This window comes from Prenolepis imparis, unplaced genomic scaffold (genome assembly GCF_030444845.1).
Source record: "Prenolepis imparis isolate NDT839.2.m4 unplaced genomic scaffold, iyPreImpa1.0 SCAF_7, whole genome shotgun sequence".
In the NCBI taxonomy this organism is placed as follows: Eukaryota; Metazoa; Arthropoda; class Insecta; order Hymenoptera; family Formicidae; genus Prenolepis; species Prenolepis imparis.
The window spans coordinates 2,644,677-2,669,139 of NW_028141165.1; the positions used below are offsets into that span (position 1 = coordinate 2,644,677).

At 44.2% G+C, this 24,463-nt stretch overlaps 2 protein-coding genes across 21 annotated transcripts in view; one reads left to right on the plus strand and one right to left on the minus strand.

Annotated features, from left to right (window-relative positions):
* The window catches only part of LOC145938413 (esterase FE4), a 139,409-nt gene extending 139,203 nt beyond the window's left edge, over positions 1-206 (minus strand). The window contains exon 1 of the mRNA XM_083042037.1: positions 118-206. The gene's annotated coding sequence lies outside the window, so the exon portion shown is untranslated. The remainder of the gene's footprint in view (positions 1-117) is intronic.
* Positions 1-24,463, plus strand: part of Heph (polypyrimidine tract-binding protein 1 heph) — a 381,098-nt gene that overhangs the window by 199,676 nt on the left and 156,959 nt on the right. For 13 of the 20 annotated variants that reach the window (XM_083042016.1, XM_083042017.1, XM_083042018.1 and 10 more), the window contains one exon: positions 3,974-4,030. The exons of the other annotated variants lie outside the window; for them this stretch is intronic. In XM_083042016.1, coding sequence (XP_082898142.1) covers positions 3,974-4,030 — 57 coding nt within the window. The remainder of the gene's footprint in view (positions 1-3,973; positions 4,031-24,463) is intronic. 20 annotated transcript variants of the gene reach the window in all.

Consider the following 24,463-nt stretch of genomic DNA (forward strand, 5'->3'; position numbering starts at 1 on the left):
TAAAAAAACGTATCTTCGATATTGAAAGTATGTTTTTTTATCTCTATAAAAATTGCAAAACTCTTTCAAAAAATAATCAGCAACTATGTAACTATTAAACGATTTAAATTTACTCACCTCACGGTTGCTCCTTTGTTGCCCGATGTCTCCCCGGGCGGGCCTCCTTCTCGTACAAGTTTCGAAACACTTGCACTCGCTTTTTTTTTTTTTCGTTCGCAACGTGCGGCGACGCCCTGGTTTTAGCTATCACAATCTTCGACGCGTTTCGGTAAAACGCGAGACTCGCGAGAGCTTATTCGCGCGCGAATAAAACCGAAGCTCTATTTTCGCGTCGCCGTTTTTTCCAAGACCCACTTTTCGCAGGGGCTTATCGAACGAAGATGATCAAGAGAGCGACTTCGCGACGTACTATGAAGTCGCCGAAGGACGCAAGCGAGACGAATATTGAGCGAGATTCACGGCCGACGAGATCAATCTACGTGCGATCGCGATTACGATATTGGTACGTGCGACGCGATCGGATTTATACGATAATTAATCACCAAAGACGCTAATTAATACACTCGTCCTTTCGCGGACCGGCAAGAAGCGCGCGACCGTTGATCATGAACAACCGAAGAAGATCACTGGAGGTGGAGCTAGACTGGCACTGCCAGGTTCGGAACGCGCAACGATACGTCGCGCCGAGTCGTAGTGGTGGGGCATTGTAGGGATCGCGACGTGGGAGCTCGGCGAATCACGTCGCGACTACATACCGCCACCACTACGACCTGGTAGAGGCATGTAGTCGCGACGTGATTCGCCGAGCTCCCACGTCGCGAGCCCTACAATGCCCCACCACTACGACTCGGCGCGACGTATCGTTGCGCGTTCCGAACCTGGCAGTGCCAGTCTAGCTCCACCTCCAGTGCTCTTCTTCGGTCGCGCGCTTCTTGCTGGTCCGCGAAAGGACGAGTGTATTAATTAGCGTCTTTGGTGGTTAATTATCGTATAAATCCGATCGCATCGCACGTACCAATATCGTAATCGCGCGCGTGAGATTGATCTCGTCGGCCGTGAATCTCGCTCAATGTTCGTCTCGCTGCATCCTTCGGCGACTTCAATGCGTCGCGGCGAAGTCGCTCTCTTGATCATCTTCGTTCGATAAGCCCCTGCGAAAAGTGGGTCTTGGAAAAAACGGCGATGCGAAAATGGAGTTTCGGTTTTATTCGCGCGCGAATAAGCTCTCGCGAGTCTCGCGTTTTACCGAAACGCGTCGAAGATTGTGATAGCTAAAAACCGTGAGGTGAGTAAATTTAAATTGTTTAATAGTTACATAGTTCCTGATTATTTTTTGAAAGAGTTTTGCAATTTTTATAGAGATGAAAAAACATACTTTCAATATCGAAGATACGTTTTTTTATCTAAAAATTGCAGAACTTCTTTCAAAAAATAATCAGGAACTATATAACTATTTAAAAGAACCTTAAAACTCTGCTCAAAACTATTGGAACTCGATGTGTAAAAAATGTGAAGTTGGCATCCCTATTTTTTGAAACTGATTTTCGTTACTCTTCTTAATTTTTTCGATTATTAATTTTCAAAGTTGTTTTGTTTTTACTATTCGAGATAAAACTTTAACGCAAATAGATTCACTTAATCACGAGAGAATGCACGGTCACGTGCATGCTGAAGTTTCCGCGCCTTCGTAGAATTCGGAACTTGAGACGATGGACACTTAGGTGTACCTTGACCTCAACCTTGAAGCCGCGGAATGCACAAGAGTGGCTCGCCTCGCCTCGCCTCGTTGCAACGTGACGTTCCCGACTTTATGCGCTTCGCGGCCACGTGCAAGTTGGTCGTTGCACTTTTCTCCTCTCTCTTCCCTCGTCTCTTGAGAGTCTTCTATCCTTTTCCAACCTTTTTATTCAATCTAATATTCTCGTAAACTCTTCTCGTAGAGCTTCCTCCCATCTTCTCGATCGACGGATGCAGGTCCTCGCGAAAACCTTTCAGATTAATTGGCCGAAACGAAGATTTTGATTCGGTGGATGAGCGTGTATTTATTCGAGCGGCTAGTTCTCGAGTGTATGAAAGATTTTAATTAGAAATCTTTTTCAGCTACGAGAATATCGCGCGATATAGAGAATGAAAGCTGGAAGGATATTATTTTAGCAGCACGCGCGATGCAATTAATGCCCCCGGATGGAGAGATCTCCTTGGCAATATAAGATAGCTCGAGGTAGCGCATTTAATCGAGACGGGAGTTTTCTCCGTCTCTCGGTGAGAGAAGAATGCGTCCTCGGGATACAGAGAGAGAGAGAGAGAGAGAGAAAGAAAGAATGACTGACTATAGTCGGACTATTCGTTTGTCCGATGTAAGAAGTACGACGGAGGAACGCATGGTAAAAGAAACTGGCTGCCCTTGTCCTTGCTTGGCCACTCTTGGCATTCAGACACATTCTCTCTCTCGGCGAGCGATTATTCCGTGATACACCGTACTTTCTCTACTAGTGTGAGAAAGAGAATTACGCGATTCTCGCGAAAGGATATGCGAAAAATATGCGTTCGCGTTTTTGAAAATAAAAATTGCGCAATGTTTGTGAATTATCGGTGCGATCAAACGATTGATTTATGTGACAGGAATACATCGCGGTCTCACTTTTGGAGTTTCAGTTAACTGAAACTCCAACTGACACGTTGCGATAAATTCCGATGAATCGCGATGTATGTACATTCATTATAAAAATTCACGTCATGTATACATATACGAAGATCTGGGTCATCCCTCTCTTTCTGCATAACATTTGGAAACATTTGTTTGAATATAAAATATAAAATATATAAAAGTTTCCGCAATTCAAGTTTTGAATAAATAATCGATTCAAAAGTGTTTATTTCTCTTTTTTTGTTGTTCGTATATACCAATAAACAACGCAGGCAAAATACTGAATATAATTCATTTCAACATTTTTATACATCTATTCCATATATTTTTTTATCTCTTCCACGCGTGTTCTGAGAACGATTGTTGCAAACTATGTCGTAATGCTAATCCATCGTCAATTTTTACGCGATTTAACGATATTTTTCGGCTCGAAACGAATCTCTGGTAATTAGATCTCGGACGAGATTCGGACAAGCAGGCATCGTAACGAAAATGGCGGGTGCGGAGTAATAAAACAATTTCATAGTAATCCAAAGTTGCCGAATGGACGGTGCCTGTGATTCCCTGTCTCTCGGTATCTCCGAATTCAACAGGTTGCAGCTGGTGGCTGGAGGTGCCGCCTCCTCGTTCTTCTTTTGCTCGCTCTTGCCTTCGTTCCTTCCTTCCTTCCTTCCTGCTTACTTTCGGTTCTTTGCTCGTTACCTTTCCTCGTTTTCAATTAAGCGACCTATTTTTCTGCAGTTTTCTTCGCGTCGCAGGCGGCACGCATGTTAATTGCGCAATCGCGTGCAATCGCACGCACGTGCCTGCAAAAGTGAGATTGCGAAAATTGCGATAATAATGGCCGTAATTTTATTGTAAATTTACGACGGCGAGTCCGAGAGTGTTTTACAATTTCTTCGCGAAGAGTCAGACTCATGATTATTATCGCGATGAGTTTCTTGCGAACACTATTCGCGGTCGCGGAACCGACCGGAAGGGGAATAAAAGCGGAGATGGAAGAATGAAGAATCGGGTTGCACTTCCTGCCGACCTGCAGCGGACCGTGATGGTCAGAGCTTAAGTCGACGCGCGCGGCGAATTATATCCCTTTTATTTCTATCCTTTTATTTTTCATCACGGTTTTATTCCACTTGGCTCTCTTTCAGAGAGTCGCATCTCGGCTGCAATTATCGAGACGATAATTTATCGAATGTAATACTCGATTTTGAAACAATTTCAGGAGTGAATCAATCCGATCTCGAAATACCGATTTCGACGCTAAAGTGTGTTAAGTACGTCTAAGGTGTTATTATATCGCATTAACTCCTTATCTTTCTGTTGCAGGTAAGAATTCCAGACCTTTCGAATTTTCGTCCGTTCCCTACAGCACCGTTTCCGGTGGTAAGTTCGACTCACATCATATATACACTCATGAAATATTAGGATATTATATAAATTTATTCGCATATATAAGAGTCACGCAATTGTGTTCTGTACATTAACTCGATTTATTACGCACACAATTGTGAATTATGGTATACATATAATACATGAGAGGAGAAAGTTGTTGAAAATCTTCAACCACTGTCGATTAATCGGCGGGCCAATTATACGATCCGCGGCCGGAAAGTCCTTAAGTCGAATCGAGACTCTCGAGAAACGTTATCGAGCTATGCAAATTTTATCGCGCGCTTCCATTTCTCACGCGGCGGCAACGACGAAACAAATGTCGCCCCGTTACGTGCTTCCGTTCCGACTACGTGACCATCTTATTGCTACGTTACATTTATTTTATTGTTCTCTCACACGCGCACCGTAGCCGAATAAGTAGTGCTTTCGCGATCGTAAAAGTACGACTGGGAAAGAAATAGGTTGTGAGGCCTTCGACAACCGGCGATAACTGTTATCTCGTCTCTTAAACGAAGGCGAAGCCTTTTATTTCTATTCGTTATCGAGTGTTTGCGCACTGCGTCGACTTAAAAAATTTTTATATAATTTTATATAATAAATATTGCATTTTTTTTATTAATCGTGATATTGCAATTGGAAGTGAGAGTTTTTCGAGATCAGATTCTTTTCCCGATGCTTATCGCCTTTAATGTTTTTTCCGCTCGATTTTGTATGACTTGTGGAAAGATGCCAAGATGCACGGCGAGTTATGTGGGGAATTGGTGGACCACGAGAGAAAGAGAGAAAGAGGAGGCGAGCTGACGGATAATTGCTCACGATCTCCGGATCGCGCGAGGGTCGTCGTTGCAATTTAAACGGATTTATGGTACTCCCGGTACCTTTAACTTAGCCGATCCCGTGGGCATCGAATTTTCGTAACCCCGTGCTTGTATGTATTTGTGTGTGGGGCTGCACTAGAACCCTCACACGAACTTTTCTATCACGGTCGATCGTGTAGCTTCACGCTTTGGTAGAGCGAAGGAGGCCTCGCAAAGAGAGAAGGAGGGAGAATCGGAGAATTTTCGGGCCGTTTATCACGATTCTCCGGCTCCACCATTTTCGATATTGTAGGCAGGCCGCCCCGCACCAAGTTAAATTGCACTCGAACGACACGCAAGAAGCGTTTCATGGACTCAGGAGTCTTCCCAAAAGAGCGATATCGCGCTGCAAGAAACAGGAGGGTAACGATTACGAGAACCTCAATGAACCTCCTCGATCTTTTCTCTCTCTTCAAGCGGAATTTTAATAATTAACCGTGAACGCGTTCTAAGTACGTCTGGCACGATCTATTTTTCTTGCGGGTCGAATTAACTGTCAATTATTGAAGCAGCCAACTGTTTGAAAAGATAATAGGCCCTTCAGGTATTCTTTCCACGCGATTATTTTTAGAAACGTTCTAATTCTACGGACCTAGCGTGCACTTGAAAAGAAATGGCCTTGGAAATGGCATAATTATTAATTCAAGTCAGTCATACTATTGCTCAACTCTTGTTATCGTAATCATTTCCGAGCAATTAATCGCGTATCATCGCAAACATTTTCTTCCGTCGCGTTGAAAACTACGACTTGTCGCGTGTCGGAATTACATACTTGCCAACTTCTAATCACTTTAACGACGTTAAATTTGAAATCGGAGAACTGTTGAGAGCACTGGCAGATCCGGGCGCTGTTTTAGTAGAATAAAGCGTTCGCTCGCTCTTCGCCAGCAGTTTCAGCTTCGTCAGGAAAGGAGCAACTCGAAGACGACGGGTCATTGTTCTGCATTCGATAATCGTCTTCGGAGTACCGTCGAAGCTTCGTGTTTACCCATGCCTCGAAAGTCCGTAGCGATCTTTTCTTTAGACTAAAGCGAAGTCCGTTAGAGCGGCACTAATCTGACGGCGATGGAGAAGCGAAGTTTCCGATTCTCATTCAACTTGAATCGCAACTCTTCGCTTTGCTCGTCAAAACTCCCAAGCATCACTTTCATCGGACCGGTTATTTCAGTCTATCAATATCGATAATATTGAACCTGATATTACGGAACTTGATGTACAGACGGGGCTAGAATTATCTCGCCATCGATTTTTCTTCTTCCTCGTCAATTTTTTTGCTTCACTCTCGAAATTTTAGATCGATCGCATAATAATGATTTATCCAACATTTATTAACTGCATAAATATTAATTCTAAAGTCGACACTCGTCTTACGCCGGATATCCGTCTATTATCGTGGCATAATCTCGAGAGATAAATCTGCGGCCCTTTCTCGCGAGATTTCGAGCGCGAACGTCGTCGACGGGACGCAAACAGTTTCCGCTTCTCCGTGAGAAATTCGCGGCATTATCATGAGCAAATTTGACTTTCCGCTCTTCCGCCCCCGAAGATTCGCCACCGTCGCCGCTTTCCGTCCCCTCGAGGGGCTCTCGCGTCCGCATAACCGACGGCGGGTGGTCCTTGGAGAAACCAAACCGCCACGCACATCCTGCTCTTCAGCATCCGCCTGGTAACCCGCCGCGAGATCGTGAGACGAATTCCGGCGGTCTGAGCCTGAATTCCCGAGAATTCCGCGGCGACGGTTGAATGCATGATACTCTTCGGCTCTCCGCGATTCTTACGAGTTGTTTAAAAACCGAGATTTTTTTTCTTATATAGGACGCAAAAACGTCTCGTAGCGTGCGTCTTTTAAACGAGTACCGCGAAGCTTGCGTTTCGCGATAAATTTTTCGTCGACATTTTTTCACGACGCGCGGGGAAAAATTCCAGGCTTTCCCGGTAGTCAATTTTTATCATTCATCACATGCATGAGATATGGTAAACCGTGTTTCTATTCAAGCCGATGCCATTCGGCGCATATTCAACGCGCCATACCTTTCGTGTCGTCCACCGGAAGACAAGCGCAATCTCTCGTAGTCGATTCAACGATGAAGGGATAAAGGGGGGAAGAGAAGTTGCCTCTCTTCGGTGCTTTTATTCACGCGTTTCGAGATGCCGAGGCGCTTTTCTTTTCTCTCTTTCTCCCCCCTCCCCTTTTCTGCCTCGATACCTTGCATGTCGCGAGAGCCGAGGAAATTCACGCTCGAAGGTGCATCCTCGAACAGAGTTTCCCGGAGAACCGTCTCCGCCTACCGTTTCTCGCGTTCTCCATCCCCCAAGCGGGCGCGCAGTGGATCGGAGGGTTGGAAATTTACGCGCCACGGATTTCGCTCCTCGTTTGCCCCTCGGTCCTACGGAAGTCGAAGGTCGTTCGAGCGTACGGCGCGGATCGAGATATCTCGATTAGATACTTCGACCTCCGTTATTCCGGCCGAGCGGAAAGCGAGTCTTCTTTCCAGGGATCTATCTGTCGTCTTGATAACGCCCTCCTTGCGCCGCATCTCTCTCTCTCTCTCTCTCTCTCTCTCTCTGCGCCAAACTTTTCACGTCTATATTGATCTCATTTATGAAAAGTCGAGTCTTCTTAATATCTTTTTCTTCTCTCTTCATGTCGCGTTGTATCTCGTTTTGTTTTATAATCTTTTTATTAAAAAGAAAGAAAGAAAAATTGTCTTTGATTATGTAATAAAATCAACCGATAAAGATTATAGAGAAATAAACATAGTTGTGCACACAAAATCCAGTTTTTTTATACAAAAATTTTCTGAATAAACTCTAGTTTATTCAGAAAATTCTCATGTAATTTTCAATATTTGTCTATAATGTAGCTAAAAAAGAAAGACATTTTCGAGGTTTATTTAAATGTGCGGATAGATAATTCAAGCATCTCTTTACGTCACATAAACTGCGAGACATTTGATCACGTTTGATCGAATGGCACTTTCGTCTATCTCATTTTCGATTCGTTTCTCCCTTTCGGAGCATCACGTAGAATCGCCCTCTCCTCTCCCCGCGGGACACATCCGACGTAATTTCGAGAATGGAACGCGGCGGCGCGTTGTTAAAAATTAAACGGATGACGCGGGACTGCGCACGTTTGCCGGACCAACACCAAGATCCGTGTGTACATGAGAGAGAGAAGGAAGAGAAATAGACGACACTGCTCTATCGGGTGGTTTAAGGGTCGGGGATTTGGTCGTGCAAACGCGATTAGGCCTCCTAGGCCCCACTGTCCATTCTCCAGGCCTATCCGGCTGGAAGTGATTCCCGGTCCGAATGGGGCAACATGGAACGTCTCTCGAGGGATAAACTCTCCACTGGCGTGGTTACGCCGTACCACCACCCACCCTTCGCTCTTCTCCCTTACTCTCGTTTCCCTTGACCAGACTACTGTGGGATTTCAAGAATCATCGTGAAACGTGCGCGGAAGTCCGAAGTAATTCGGCAACGAGTGCTTCTGCGCCCGCGACGGCACAAATATAGGATGGAGATCCTTAATCGTCGTCGAGAAAATTCCCCTTTCCTAGAAAATAACGCGCGGATCATCCCGGCGCGGTAATTGAAGATTATGGTCGGCGATCCGCGGCAAGCGTGATCGGATGGTCGAAATTGCAGGATAGTAGCGTAATTTGATTCATATTTATATCTCGGATAAATTTGTCTTTTTAAAATAAAAATTGCAAGGATAAAGAATTTTATTTTTAGAGATGTCTCTCGAGAGAGAGCTTGCTGTTATTATTTAATTTGTGCTGCAAATTCCATTTATCTCGAATTTAATTATTATACGTTATTCTTGCTCTTATATATCGCTGTTATATATTGCCGTAAAGTAACGATAAAACTTTTCTTCGTTTATGTTTTACTCGAGCAACTAATTTGCGTTAGTTTGCGGGAGTTGGTCGGATTTTCTAAAATCTACGTTGGTCGCCGTACTTTTGGTTAATCTACATTTCGGTTCGAACAATAGTTTTCCCCGATGTCCCTGGACCATTTCGTGCTTTCTCTAATGGACTTTTAGAGAATTGGAGCATGCGTCACGTAGAAAGCCCATATTAATATCGCTCCTCCGTCTCCGTCTCTCGACCTTTTCTAAGGAAGTCCCGAGGGTGTCCGAAAGAGAGTACCGTAAGTGCGATATTTACTTTAGAGTCTTGTTCTAGAAATTTCCCCTGCGTGGCGGTCTTATTTACCAAATTGATCTTTTAATTTCGTAATTGCCGGCAATCGCGTAACACTTTCAAGTTTCGCCATTTCTCTATGGACAATTTATTTTGACTCAACATGCAGACTATTTATTTCTCGACGCTATAAGAGGAAGTTTCAATTATATGTCAGGCTAAGTTTATTATGAGAAAATTATGGTACAATAACTTGTTTTCAGAAACTTAAACATGATATTTAAGAACAAACTCAAAAATTGAGCCGCGCAACGCGGGCAAATTACGAAAATATATAATCTCAACTTATTATTTATCAAAGTGTTTTTATAAATTCGCGCAAGTTTATCATATTCGCACGTAATATCCGCTTCCTTTGTAATTACGATTGATATCGCGCATTATTAGTGTCAGAGATCGGTCGAGCGGCGATTGCATTCCTCGCTGCTGAAATCTTCTCGTGCCGCTCTCCTCGAATGCTCCGGAACTCGCAAAATAGCGTGTGGAAATGCCGCGGATACATTGTTTCGAGCCTGCGAGCTTGGTCATTAACCCTCCCGAACGAGGTTCCGCACATTCTCTATCTCTCTCTCCCTCCGACACAACAAAACACGAGGCCTGACACTCGCCGCGTCTATCCTCCCTCGGTTCTTGTCGGCGCGCTTGTCCCTTCGGCAAGAGAGATGCATGAAATGCTCGCATGAAATCTCGTTGAATACTTGGGCAACGCTATATCGCGTCTGTCTATATGTCCGACCCGCAACTACTTTGGCTTGTCGCTCAAACTACGGATTTGATACGAGTTTACGCGATAATAATTTAATAGATGCAGGTTGACTCGAAATTTGTAATCTCTCGTCGAAATAATTTATTTATAAAGCGTGCAATTTTTTTTTATAAATTGTGCGTAACATAACTGTACGATATATTGTTGCAATAACGATTTTCTCGCGTTTCGGCAAAATTCCTCTACGCACCGATGGTATAGTGATTTAATATCGCGGACTATATTAAACGCGCCGGAGAAATTTCGGAGCTCGCTACAATTTATTTCACGAGACTAGGATTACTTTCGGCAAGTAAATGCGTGGTCGTATAACCGTCGGAGCGTCATCGCGTCCGGGAGTATCGTATAAACTTATAAACGTTCATCTTGACCAATAGGTATTTGTCCCTCTCTCTCTCTCCCTCTGGCTAAGTTACACGGTGATAAACCGGGGATTGTGCGGGACAATGGCCGTCCTTTATGACGACCCCGAATCGCGAGATATACGCGCGTTGTTGGAGGGTATCGTGCGTACTTGTAGCAGTTTGAGATTGGCCGAGAAACTCGTATAACGGCAGAAATTACACGTCCAGCTTTACGAAGCGCGACGTCTGCATCAATACTCGGGTGACAAAATTGTTTTTATATGTACATTATTTATCCTCTCGTCAAGACTGATGCAGCGGATCCGATTAACAATTTAACAAAACGTATTACGTTGTCTATGCGTGTCATTACGTGTGCATAGGTGTGGGCGTTACTAATCTGTTGCATATTATATGACTTACACAAATTGAATAAAATCTCGTATGTTTCGCGCGCGCGAATTTATAATATTCATTACGGACGCATCCCGCAAACGCTGGCCATTAAATTTTCAATACTTATTATTATTACGTTCATTATTCATTTGTAATATAGTTTACGTTATATTTATCATGCAGATTCATTATCGCTTTGATGTACAACACTACGCGAAAATACGAAAATACATGAGAAATGTGTTGAATTTTATTATAACACGTAAAGCAAGAAGAGGGCAACTCTTTGCGCATCCATCAGACTTTCGAGTTTTCTCCTGCAAGATTTATTCGACGCACGGTGCGATTCGACCCTGTGCATTCCGATGACAAAGCTACCGAAAACGAAACGGAAGATAAATAGTCGCGCAGACTCGTCTTCGCGGAAAGTGTAACATCGTGTAACGAGAGAATTAAAATAAAGCGAAACAGACGGCGGGGCGATTTTCACGATATGGGGCCCTTTCACCGCACCAAGTGGACATCGTGATTCTCTTTATTTTCCTCGGGACCGAAACCACAAGTACCACAAGAGCGCGAGAATGTGCTGCGCGCGTTTGTATGCGTACTTGCGTGTGCTTGCGAACATATATACACACACACACATACATGAGCGCAGGTCGGTTTTAATTAGAGAGCCTGCGCCCCGTATTCGAGGACCGAAGCAGGCTCTCTTCGATTAAATTATTAATTAACGTTCTCCTAGAAATACCGCATCATGCCGGCACATGTACACACGCGCGTATAGGCTCGCACGCGATTCCTAACCGAGAGAGTGATAAAGGAGCGTCGCTCGGCTGATGGGCGAGAGACGGTGTAATTTTACGTACGTGTGTATGTGTGTGTATGTGAGCGCACATAATCTATGTCGCGCCGTACATCAACGGCCGTGACTATGTGTCACGGGCGTGTGCGATCACAAGCCGATCTCAGGCCGTTATAATACTGCATTCATGATGGACACGAGGGTGAGCGAAGGACACATGTTTCACGTGGATTCTCCTTTGTACGTCGCTTTACTTTGTAGCGGTTCTAAGGAAAATCATTCAGGAATAGCTCGACACGGCTAACGTAATAATTCTGAAGTAACTGATTAATGTTTTTTTTAATATTTGATAAAATTGAGACGTAAAGATACGCTTAGGAGTAAATTTGCTTAATAATCATAAAAATAAACTGTTTTCTTCTCAATGAAGAATTGGAAATTTTTTTACAAAAATATATAATATGTTGAAGTAATATATTTTGTCGGAAATATAAATCTTGAAATGCAAAAAATAAAAAAACGATATTATATGAATATTTTCGCAAATCGAAAAGAAAACAAACTCTTCGCGTTTTATTATTATATCGCAATAGACTAAATAATAAAATACACGACTCATTCTTGATACGCAACTCTTGAACGGACGAGAGTATAGCCGGACGGAGAAAGCAAAGAACGACTACCCCAGGGATGTGTAAAGGGGGAAGGGAAGAGGACAGAAAGGGTTAATGCATGAAAGTGCCCGTAGCGGTTGTCAAACCAATTAAGCTTGTCTCATTATAAAGGCTGCTTTTAGGACGGGGAGCGGAGAGGAGGGGAAAAGATAGACGGGAGGAGGGGAAGCGAGCGGCTTTGTTGCGGCGGTTATGGCCGCGCAACCATAGAACTGCGTCTGTAATGGATCAGTTTTATGGGCGCGCGTAGGACGATGCCGACGCGCTCTTCCGCAAAGCCGGCCGCAAAGTTCGTCAAAGTGCATTGTGTCGCGGGACACGGACGGATGGGCGCGTCGGGATCCTGAGGACCGCAGAGCGCGTTCCACGGAATTATCGGTGCGTCGTTCCGAATGGATTTCGGAGGAAATCGAAGGGAATCTCGTGCGGTCGAGCGTTGATCGACAATCTCGGTCAATTGACTCGCTCGAGCAATTTACGCGGTAATTTTGGATTTAATGTGGATGAAAGAAACGGTTAAATCGGCAGGACGATTAATGTAATGATACGATAATCGCGAAATGATGAGAGAGAGTCCTGATCAGCGGAATATCGCATTTCGAGCGCGTTTCATCATCGATTTGCCCCGATTGAATGTGGCAGGCGGCGCCATGATGAATAATAAATGCTAATTAATGTCTGTAACGCTCGTTTACAACTCCCTGCCATAAATGTCTAATCAAGGGGCAAACTTCGGCCATCTCCGGCAGCCTAGAACCCCGCTTTTCTTAAGCCGTCGAGTTAGTTTCCGGGGTAGTTTCCAGCATTCTGCGTTCAGGTTCTCCGCCCCTCTCGTTGCCTCTCTTTCCCCGGCCTGCTTCATCAGAATCTTCTCCCTTCTCTTTCTCCTCTCTCGTCCCTTACTTTACTCGACCCTCCAGTTTCGTCGGCTTTTCCCGTCGCGTCCTTCCCTTTCGTCATATTTCTAAGTAAATTTCGTAGTATAATTAACGTTTAATAGTCGCCATCCCTTGTCGACCGCTGTGCGATTTACGTCACGAGTGGGAAACAATCCCTTCAAACTCAAGTCCGACCCCCGTCTTTACGCATGACGGATTAGCCGACCCGAGCAACAACAGTTTCGCGTTTAATGATTTGTCACTGGCAAGCCGTGCGAAATGGCGGCAGCGAGTTTTTCAGTCGCAGATGACGACAACATGACGTTGAATCTTCCGCGGCGAAAAAAAAAATCTTAATCGCGGAGAAAGCCTCTTTCGCGCCGAATCTCTTGCTCTCTCGCTCATCGTGGCTTCGCTTCGTCTCGCGTTCGACGAGAATTTCCTTCGATCTAGCGCAATTGTAACAAATGTACAGCGTCACGGAAAGCGGAAGGGAAGATCCTTTCTTTCGTCGCTCTCGAAAAATGCGGCGCACGTTTCCGCCGCGAGATAGAAAATATATCTCGCGACCCAGCTAGTCGGGGTGAGATGAGGAGACATCTGCCGCTTCCGCTGTCCGTTCGCGTCGCCGACAGGGATCACACACGAGTTTCCTTCGCGGAAGCTCCATTTTTTCGCCACCTCCTCTCTCCTTCCTTCATTTTTTTTGCCTCTTCTCTTTCATTTTTTTTCTCGCCCACCTCCCGTTTCTTCTCTCCGGCCTGTGTACGCACAAATCTCGCGGAGATATCCCCGCAAATCCGGAGATGTATGCCGAGTGTGACGTATTCGAGGCGCTTTGCCGCGACACGATCGGGGATCCCCCGCTGTTTGTTCGCGTTTATCGAATCCATCGGGCGTTCTCGTCGCCCTTTACGTAACCGACTTATAACCGTGAGATATATATCTCTCTCGGTGCTTTTGACGTCGAGCAAGATTTTTTTTTTTTTTTTTTCCAATAGCGATTCTCTCAATGGCAAAACTTATGACGTAAATACATAAATCAATATATACATCTCTCGATTTTTTAATGCTATTTATATAAAATTTATATAAAGTGTGATGGAGAAAAATATGTTTTTTAAGTCGTATATATATTTCATATAATATATAATATATATAATAAATGCGAGCAAAATAATTTTGCCTTTCACGAGGAAGAAAAATCCATTCGCCAATAAGATATTAAAATAAAAATGTGTATTGCGATCTGAAAATTGCAAGATTCTTTATAAATTCCATTCATTTCGCGAGCCTATTTCCGCTACAAATCCCGCACGTGGAATATATCGAAAGAGGGCCGCAGAGGATTAGGTGTTCCTGCTGTGCTACGAGCTACTTTTTCTCCAGCCGCGAAATTCTCTCGCCTTCTCCGCAGGCATCTCGGGCCCGGTATCGGGTAATCGACCCCGGTGGATCCCACGGGACCAGCCCGACCATCCAATAAGGATCCGCTTATCGTCGAAATAGGAGGAGAGAGGACCATTTGTAAATCGAGACGACGCCCCGGCGCCGTTCGTGGTTCGCTTTTGATTAATCGACGCCCGCGTCGACGTCGATTAACCGTTTAACCGCCCTCGGATACCTCGCGCCAGGGGTATCTCGTTTCACCTCCCCCGATTTTTTCGACTCCGGTCTCCTCTACCGACCCCGGGACTTGTATCTCTCCTCGCTCGTATCCCGCACGTTCCCGCGGGGAATATCCCATCGGGGCGCGGAAAAAGAAGGAAGAGAAAGAGAAAAAGATAGAGGCTGCGTAGGGACAAGCCAGAGGAGCTTCTATTATTTTTCAATTGCCCGGCCGAGCGCGCACGAGGTGGGATTCCGGTATCCCGGGTGTAATTGGAGTCGGCTTTGTGCGGCGGCGAGCGTAACCGCGGCGAAATAAGACGGAGAAACGGAGAGATAAAGAATGGAATACTGTGTCCCGGATCGGACACGGGTCCCAGCTGGACGGACGAGAGGATTTCCAGGAGGAATGGCCAGAACGCGACGTGAGTGGCGTAATGTAAGGCGCGCGCGGAGAGAAAGGGAGAGCCAATCGGTGAGGGAAAGGGCGGATGAAATACGAAATATGCATGTGTGGTGATACACGCTGGAGACGAGACAAGACGCCGGACAGCGCGTCCGCGAACACCGGATGCGACGCGTTCGACGGATCTCGAGGATACCTCCTAGTAGGTCTCGGTCGATGGCGCGAAATTATTCACGACTCACCGCGCGTTCTCTTGCCATTCCCTTTACGTCCCTTCGCTCGTCGTTCTGTATTATTTAGCGTTTAATTTTATGCCACTGCGCGTCCGGTTGAACCGAACCGTGTCACGGTCTACGGACCGATAAATCTGCCGAATCTCTCGAGAGGAGGAGGGGAAATTGAAAATCCAAACCCGGTGATGAAAAATGAAGAGCGATCTAAATGACTCGAACGAGATGTAAAAAAAAAACAACCTTCTCTCGAAAGATGGAAACGCAATTCCATTAGGCCGCCGCCGAGGCGCGTTCCCGATTCCGAGGGGATAGTCGCGGTCGCGGCCGACTTTCGCCGCGAGTTTAATTAAACTCTCCGTTACCTACATTTTGCACGCCACGCGGATGCGAAAGCGCATTGTTAGTGCAACATCGTCGGCGCGGCGGTGGAGACAATTGGCGATCGTGTATCGCCATTGCCAACCAGTCCGGGGAAGTCGATTTCCTGGCGCTGGAGTTTCTCCCCTCAACCCTCCTCTCTCTGTCATTCTCTCTCTCTCTTTCTCTCCCTCGTTGTGCACAGCTGTCCCTCCTTCTCTTTCTCTCTCCCGCTATACGCTCATTCTTCCCTTTATCTGGCGAAGCCGTGTAGGGAAGTGACGTCGGCTGTTTCTCTCTCACTCTCTCTCTCTCTCTCTCTCCCGTTTCAACTCCCTCTCGTACCTCTTTCTCTCGTTAGTGATACGAGGCCAGATTCGAGATGCCGCCATTGTAAGCGAGGACTCCAACCCCGCGTTTAAAGCTCGATTCAAGTTACAAGAGGATGGTTGCGGCTCGTATTCGTTACGACGCAGTTAAATATTCGATTGAGCTTTCGATTGATAAGAGATCTCGCGGGCTTGGCAGAATTAAATCGATCGCGCGTCACCTTCTCGAGACACATTTAGCGTCGAGTTTTTCGATTTTTTGTAAGACATTGAGGATGCAAGAGGATAAGTCACACGATAGATTAACTGCGCAGTAAAAATTCAGGTTTTATGTCGTGACGCGAGATATATATATTTTTTAATGAAAAAGCTCACATATATATAATGCAGCCAGAGTGAACTTTCTTTCACATGACAAAACTGCATGTTCATAATAACAATCGCTGTCATGAATAATTGAACATCTAATACGTCATTTTGATTAAATTTCATTCGGGGCGGTATGAAATTGCGTTTCGTAAACACTGAATTAAATAGCAACATTACTATTATAACATTACGTAGTAATGGCCTTACCATATAATAATGCCCGCTCTGCGTGCAATTTATAATGCAAAATTTCTCGTTTACCGCGCCTGCTTTGTAGTTTGTTGACCCGTGCAGTGGCGCTCATCCTCGTAATATTCATTACACGCGGACTGCACTCTCGAAGAATAAAACGCAATGCCCCGAAAAATTGCATTTTGTTACCTCGATCGACATCTTTGTGTTTCTAAACATTGCTAATCATTAATTTCCCATTAATTTTGTTCTCTGTCTCGTATGTCGCTTTTACTATCGACACGTGTTCAATTTATTATCTCGCTCGAGAAGCGAACGATAACGAAATGTGAGAAAACAAGGTACAGGGAAATCAAATTAAAATGCTAATTGAAGTGTCAGTGGTATAAAAATTAATTAAACCAACAAAAAGAGGAAATATTTTGGTTCGCGTGAATGGAGGATTTAAAAATACAGTTTAAGTGAGCCTAGAGAAATCCACAAGAAATAATACATTTCAATAATCTTGGCGCACAAAAATTTACTATCTCGATCATGTTTCGTTTCCCCAGTTCCAACAAGTCGGCCGAGACACAATTCCAATAACGAGCTTTTACCCAGTTTCGATCGGAAGCTGTATATACTATAATACTAATATCGAGGCGGGAGAGAGAGAAAGACGATCGGTCCTTTCTAAGCGATACTAACTACTACGCGGCCGCAATCATCGGTATTGTTATACCTTCGATCCGCCGCTGGTGGCCAAGTTGCGTCTCATATTTCGGGAAATTCGTTTCCAGCTTTTACCCGCGGAAGCCATTCCTCATCGTTCTCGAGGCCCGCCGAAACGAAATTCCGCTGTTTCGCCGTCGCGCCGTCGATCATTCGATTTCGAGCTGCCGATATGTAAATAATAGACCCCGGGAGAAACATATACGCGGCGTCGCGTCGTCTCGAATCGATGAGAATTCGCGATTGATCTCGTATCGGCTTCCATTTATCGACGTCGCCGATTGCAACCTCGCGATGAATCTGCATTATCTCCTTGTGTATGTCTGTGCGTCGCTCTTTCGTTTCCATATTCTCATCGCAAGTATACGCATGTCAGATGATACTCTATGTGTTGTAAAAAGTTATCATTGCATTTATTCGCGTTTATGAAAAAATATCTCTTGTCTATCTTTTTATGGATGCAGCAACATGTTAGTTTATAGGTTCGTACGTATGAATCATATAATTTATTAATTAGCATAAAGAGAGAGAGAGAGAGAAATTTTAACGCGATATAATCTATCCAAAATGTATAAACGCGCGATTGTTCAGTTCGCTGAAAAATGTGAAATTTTTGTTTCACATTCGCACGATTAGTCGTAAGCGAAGCGATATCAAGCGCAGTCGCGATCTCGAGAGTCGCCGATTATATCGACTGGCTGCGCGATCGGATTCCCTTTGAGTGCCGGGCTGACCAGACGCGGGGATTTCCACTTGAGATTTACTTTGCTCGCGCGCAGCGAACTTCTCTCGCCGGTGAAGACGCGAACGCCGGCGAAAACGGAATATTGATGAGTCCGTTATAGTAATCGCCCGCCGGTTATCGCTATTAGCGAGCATCGCACAAAGCGCGTCGCACTAATTAAAACGGATCCTATATCGGTTCGTATAGAACAACGAGACGGTAATTGGGCGTGGTTACGGGGAGTTCGTGCCCCATTATTATTAATTATCTCGTTAATAGGGCATCGCTCGAGAGTAGAATCTCTCCGGCCGAATGTAATTCTTCTTTGTAATAACTTAGGTATCCGATATCGATACACGAGATCAAACGTAGCGTTTGCGAGTTTAGATTATTCGTTTCTTCACAAGTATAATTTGTTTTTTTTCTTTTTTTATTAAATATATAATTTCTCTATCTTACGTTTGCAACGCGTTACTAATATATGCGAAAAGAAAATCAGTGGGGGAGGAAAGGAGACGATCTTTAAATGTCCTACCTTCAAAAGTTCGATTTCCGCCGAATCCCTCGACAAACCCTTCGACGATTAACACCGCGATTACCAGCGCCATCGGCGTTATCGGCCGCGTTTATCAGCCGGCACTACGTTTCCTGGTGATCCCATTTTTAGAAGCGATGGCCTCCCCCTCATTCTTTCCTTTCCTCACGCGCTTACGATCGTACGTTTACGTGGGGGAAGTTTGTAGATTAGTTCGATCAGGACGATCGTATGCTTGATGCGATTGAACGTTATCGTCGTCGCGATAGGAATTACATTCCGAGGTGAAGGGATGACTCGAAGAGGCAACCATCCCCATCCTTCCTCTTTCTTTTCCCCTCAATACTGTCGCGTTATAAACCGATGACTCCTCCCTCGTCGAGTAGAATCGACGACTTGTCCCTTTTACGACGCGATATACTCGCGGAAACGGTCATTCGACAAAGTTTACATCGTAAAGTACGCTTAGTTCGGGACTGACTGCCGGAAGCGATTTCGCCCAGGTTGAGTAATAAAGTCACCGTCCGGATCTCAATCGCGGAACATTTGGCAGAAAAAAGAGAATTGATTTAGTTCGTAAGCTTCACAGTATTAATGTCGTAAATTGCTTTCGACGAGTCTCGTTACTAGTCGATCAATATAAAAATCACGTCTCTTCCGGAGAAATAACATATCCCAAAGTCGGTCACAGATACAACGTCGGTGAAATGAGATCGATCATGACAACAGCTGAGGTATATTGTCGAAAAATATTTAAAAGTCCAGAGTTATTTTCTCGTACAAACTTGACTCGGGATGAAGCGGATCAAATTATCTCAAGATTTTAACAAGGCGGGAGAGAGACCCGTGAATTTATATAAAGGAAATAGTTTCAGATCAAGGTGCTTGGTGAATCCCGCATTTGGCAGTCAAATGTAAAGTAACAGCTACGAAAAGTGGCTTTAATTTCAGCGATAGTTAATGAGGTATCAGACTTTTAATGAGTAATGTGAAGTTGTTCAAAGGTCGGGACAGTTTTGAAAACGTGTTCGACCAGAGTGCCTGCCAGGCAATCTCACGGTTTCTGAAAGACATCAAAGGAGATTCGTTTTGCGTACTGAACGAGATTGGCAATAACTCTTACAACATCGCCCGATGGAAAACGGAGAAAAAGTTGGGTGAGAGAAAAAGGGGGAAGATGGGAGAGAGGGAGAGAGAGAGATATTTTATCTTCCCTTCGTTTACTTAAGACGTACGCCGAGATGATTACATCCGCGATGACAACCCTTGCCAGCGGTTGTGTAATTTATTTATGTATCTTGTGATAGCAATTCCTTTGACGCTTTACTGTTTTTACTTCTCAAAGTATAATTGCACTCGGATTTTCTTTACGTTGTAATATAGAAGATAGCTAATAGCGTTTTTTCATTTTTACTTTTCCAAGATCGTATTTTTATATAAGTCAATTTTTATTTTCCAAGACTTTGGCGAAATAAATGATATACTTTTCGCGAAAGAGAATCAATTTGAAATTACTTTTTCATCCATGAGTAACTTTATTTCTAATCCAACAGCTTGTGCGCTATTTCCGAATATAACGAGCCGAAGTCGAGCATTCTTTCTACGAAACAAAATCGAGAATAGCTTTCGGCTAAAAGGCCGCGTTTGCGGCACTTGAAAAATATTCCATTTCGACGAGAAAGATTGCTCGTGTCAGAAAGGAAGGCGTCAAAATAAAGGCGTGGGAGACGCGCACCTCGCGACGAAATCCTTGGTGAATTTCCGCAATTTTCGCATCGGATTTTTCTTTCTTTTTTTTTTTTGTTATTTTTTTTGCCTTTCTCTATATTTTTATTTATTTATTTGTTGTATCGCGCGCCGCAAATCTCAAAGCGTGTTTGTTTCACGCGGCCACGGTCGGAATGGAAAGACGCGTTTTGTTTTTCCACGACTGTATTTTTATATCGCACACTCCTCCCCGTGTAACGTCCATCGCATGTCCGTTTAGTACATCCGCGTACATTATGGAATAACGGGGGCCCTTTGTATGAAATCCATCCGCTCTTTCCTTCCTCGGAACACGGTCTTCTTTTGACGTGTTTCTCCTTTTTTCCCTTCGTTTCCCCGCACCGTTTAACCGTGCTTCGTCGAGGAAATAAAAAGTATCACGCCGGCAGTTTTATATCTGACGTGTGTATGCATGAAGTGCTCCAGAAATGCGTGTAACTGGCGAGATTTTTTTTTTAGAAAGTAAATTATTTTTTTCAGTAAAGTAAATTAAAAATGTCCATTTTTGGAGGAAACTGTAATTTAGAGCTTATTCTGCGAGATTTTCTAATTCTCCGTCTCTCGATGAAGAGATCCCGGTTGAATTTTTAAGGGAAATTTTTTTTTATTTTTCCCATTTGCACTAAGACTTTGATATAATTTACTCATATGTATTCTTGGACGTTTAATATATGTATACTGTTGTACAATTGGTTTTCGTAATCGCGAAAATGAGAGAAGAATCTTAATCGCGCTGGTCAACCGACATTGTCGATCCAATTTTCTTAAATTCTCGCGGAGCCGTTCTTTCGTATACGTATGTAAACGAAAGTCGAAAACGAGTAAATAAACCATTGGGGAAGATGGTTACCATCATCTGTACAGGAAGAAAGAGAGGCAGCCCCTTGGAAACCGCCTAGTCAGCTGATACTTAAATCTCTTCGTATCGCTGTCTACAATCAGCCGGCGCTATCTCGCATTAATGGTCGCTACGTGTTCTTGAATAAATCGGCCCACTAAACAGTTTTTAGGCCGGCTATTATTAACCGGCGAGGGAACGCGGATTACACCCCCAAGTTCTTTCGAGAGTAGAAATTTTGTTAAACGCCATCGGCGATTTCAACAACTGCAAATAAGAGCGAGCGAAGAAACTCGTTTTAGGAAATTGCGTCGCAGCAAGAACAAGAAAGGAAAAGCACGACCCACGATCGTAATAAATTTCGAAAATCTCTTCCAAAGTATGCTCTACTGCTGTATCGCGAATTGAACTTGGCTTGTTTCAAGAGAGTGCGCTTATTTTCTTATAACTGTATTATTACTATTAATTTAACAAAAATATCTTACTATACTACTATAATGGAAAGTCCGTCTGATTATCAATCGGGAAATGTACAATGCGTATTATATGCGTTAGAGATTCTCTTTCTCTCTCTCTCTCTCTCTCTCTCTCTCTCTCTCTCTCTCTTGAAAATAAATTCGATAATAAGCTTCGGAACACAGAATTTAGGCTATTGGCCTTAGTTGGTTGTCCTTGGTAGTCGAGCGAAAAGATTCAAGAGAAAGAGAGAGAAAGAGAGAGACGACGGATACCGGAGACCCATTGAAGTGACACGTCTTTTGTGATTTTCTCATTACTGGAGTGGAAGGTCGATCCTGGAAGCCCATCTAGCTGCCGGAGCGACTTCCGTCCTCTCGCTTCTTGCTCTGATCCTTTTTCTCTCCGTCGTTTCTTCCGCCATCCCACGCGCGAGCGTGCGCGCACCTTAATGCCTCGCAGATAACTTGGCACTGTAAGGACTGCCTTAGTGCGACGTAGTCGTGTAAGTGGAATTACTTCTTTCATGCCGTCCTGTACGATACGTAATTCGCGTGGCCGCGTCTAACTTCCGATCGGCGACAGATCGGAAAATTATATTTCCCTCGCGCGCAATCGCCTTACGGCCGCCCTTGTAAGTCAACTCTTATCGATCCCTCATTCCCGGCTATTACCTGTCCATTGTGTCCCCTACACGTGTCTCTCCGTGCGGTCCGCTGAATGGTTCCCTGGTCTCTCTGGCTGCCTCTTTTTCTGCGCGCTACATTGGTTTCGCGTGAGAGGAGGCGAAATCGGAAATGGGAAATTCGAAGCCGCAAAGGCGGTCCAATCGAGACTCGATACTTAATTCCTGCTCGTTTTCCGCCGATCGGCTTCGTTAGAGTCTGCGAAAGATTGAACGACGAAGAATACATTGCGTAATCAAAAAATTACCCGCGCAAATAATATCTTGTTAATTCAGAATCTCTAGAAATTGCTTGGCATTTGAAATTAATATTGAATCGTTCTATTATTCGACATTTCGGCAAATTTTTTTGTTTTAGACGACTTTAAAGGAAACTGCTCTCATCTTTTATTACGTTAAGAGATCTGAGCATTCGTGAAAGAAACTCGAACATTTTGAATAATGCTGAAATAATATAACTTTTTGAAAATATACTGAAAATAGATCTTTGTGTTATTTTTTGAAAATGAAATGAAAATATTATCTTATGAATAAGTAAAGAGATACCTAAATACGCAGATGAATTCCAGTTCTTCCGCATGTACGAAAATGATCACGCATAAATATCGTACAAAACTACTCTTGACATTTTTTACTTATATTTAACATTATTCGTTATAATAAAACGTCTCACAACATTTATCAGCAATCAATTTTTTTTGAGATCGCTGTTTTCACAATATTGCTAAAAGTGTCGAGATTTCTTTTCATATGTCGAGATGCAAAATTTTCTTTCACACATTAAGTAAAAAAATGTAGACACAATTTTTTAAACCGTCGAACACTTTGGTATCTCGAGAGGAGCGCGACGTGAATCGCTTATCAAGCCGACGACTGCGAGAATAGTCGCACCTAAACGCGAAACAAGTTTGCATCGAGTCGACGTCGTCTTTCGCGTGACGTCAATTTGCGCCCTCGCGAAAGCGCCGAGTCGTTACGCGGCATTGTTCGCGCATTGTTGCCACAGCATGCGCCGACATTCTTCCTCGTGTCCATTGTCGAGCATACCCCGGGCGAGTTTCCTTCGTGGGCGGAAGGGCGAGAAAGATGAGAGGAGGAGAGGGTCGAAAGAGCTTCTGCGAGGCGGAAGAGTCCGCTCTTCCATCCAGCTGATCCGGTCCGTCGCAGCTCTCTGTCCGTCCACCGACCGACATCAATTAGTATCACAAGGCGTCCGTAACTATGTACACATTCTCCTGCGAACGGGCACACTCGACGGAAACACGCATTAACAACCCTCTCGCCCTGCGCCTGTAAATACGGGGTTGCCTCGAGCCGGACGCCGCGAAATTCTCGCAATTTCCGCGCGAGAAGATAGGTCGACGGCTAGATCGACGGCAACTTTCCAATTTTCAGCATTAAATAACTCTCTCTTCGAGTCTGTCGGAAATTAAAATACTCTGTTAAAGTCCGCTTGGAATTACACGAGTTGGACACGATTCCGATGAAAGGTAGTCTTAACGGAAGAATAAGAATTTGTTATCTGTGTTTGCAACCGTTTACAGCTCAATTAACCGAAACGTCTTTATTTATCTTCGATTTACGTAGCGATTATATAGTTATAGATTTTTACGAATATATATTTTTCTCGCTATACCAACTATTATCGACAATTGAAGATATTTTCGCGTGTTACCCACACATCAGATCGTTTATCTATACATCGGCGCAAGCGGACGAGCTTAATCCTACAAAGACATTCACGCAACACGCACACTTGCGTGTATACGTGTGGATCGCTCGATTGCTCGTAAATACGCGTAAACATCGACAGGACGTTTTCGTTGATTCCATTGACGTCCTTTTCTCCATTATTATCATCCATTTGCTAATACAAGACAAATTGCTCTCTCCCCTCTCGTCATCTGACAGGTCTTTATCCTAAAACGTTCGGAAGGACCGAGTATTGAATTTCGTTCAGAAAAAAAAGTTTTATTAGCTAAAATCTAATAGGACGTTGTATTATTTCCTTATTAATACGCGGCGGATGAAATTCTTCTAGCAAAGTCGCGTGTCCAAGATGGTACCAACTTCGCGAGAAAATGGAAAAGCTTCCTCTCCCTCTTCTTTCGCGCTCGTGAAAATATACCTCGCACAACACGCGCGTTAATTAATTCTAGATTATCGACACGCCGAGAAGCGTGGAGAAAGAATCTCGTGTCAATCGAGAGATTAGCGCTAACGAATGTCAACGAGCAAGGTGGTATCGATCGGCGATATCGGTCGACACGCGACGCGTGT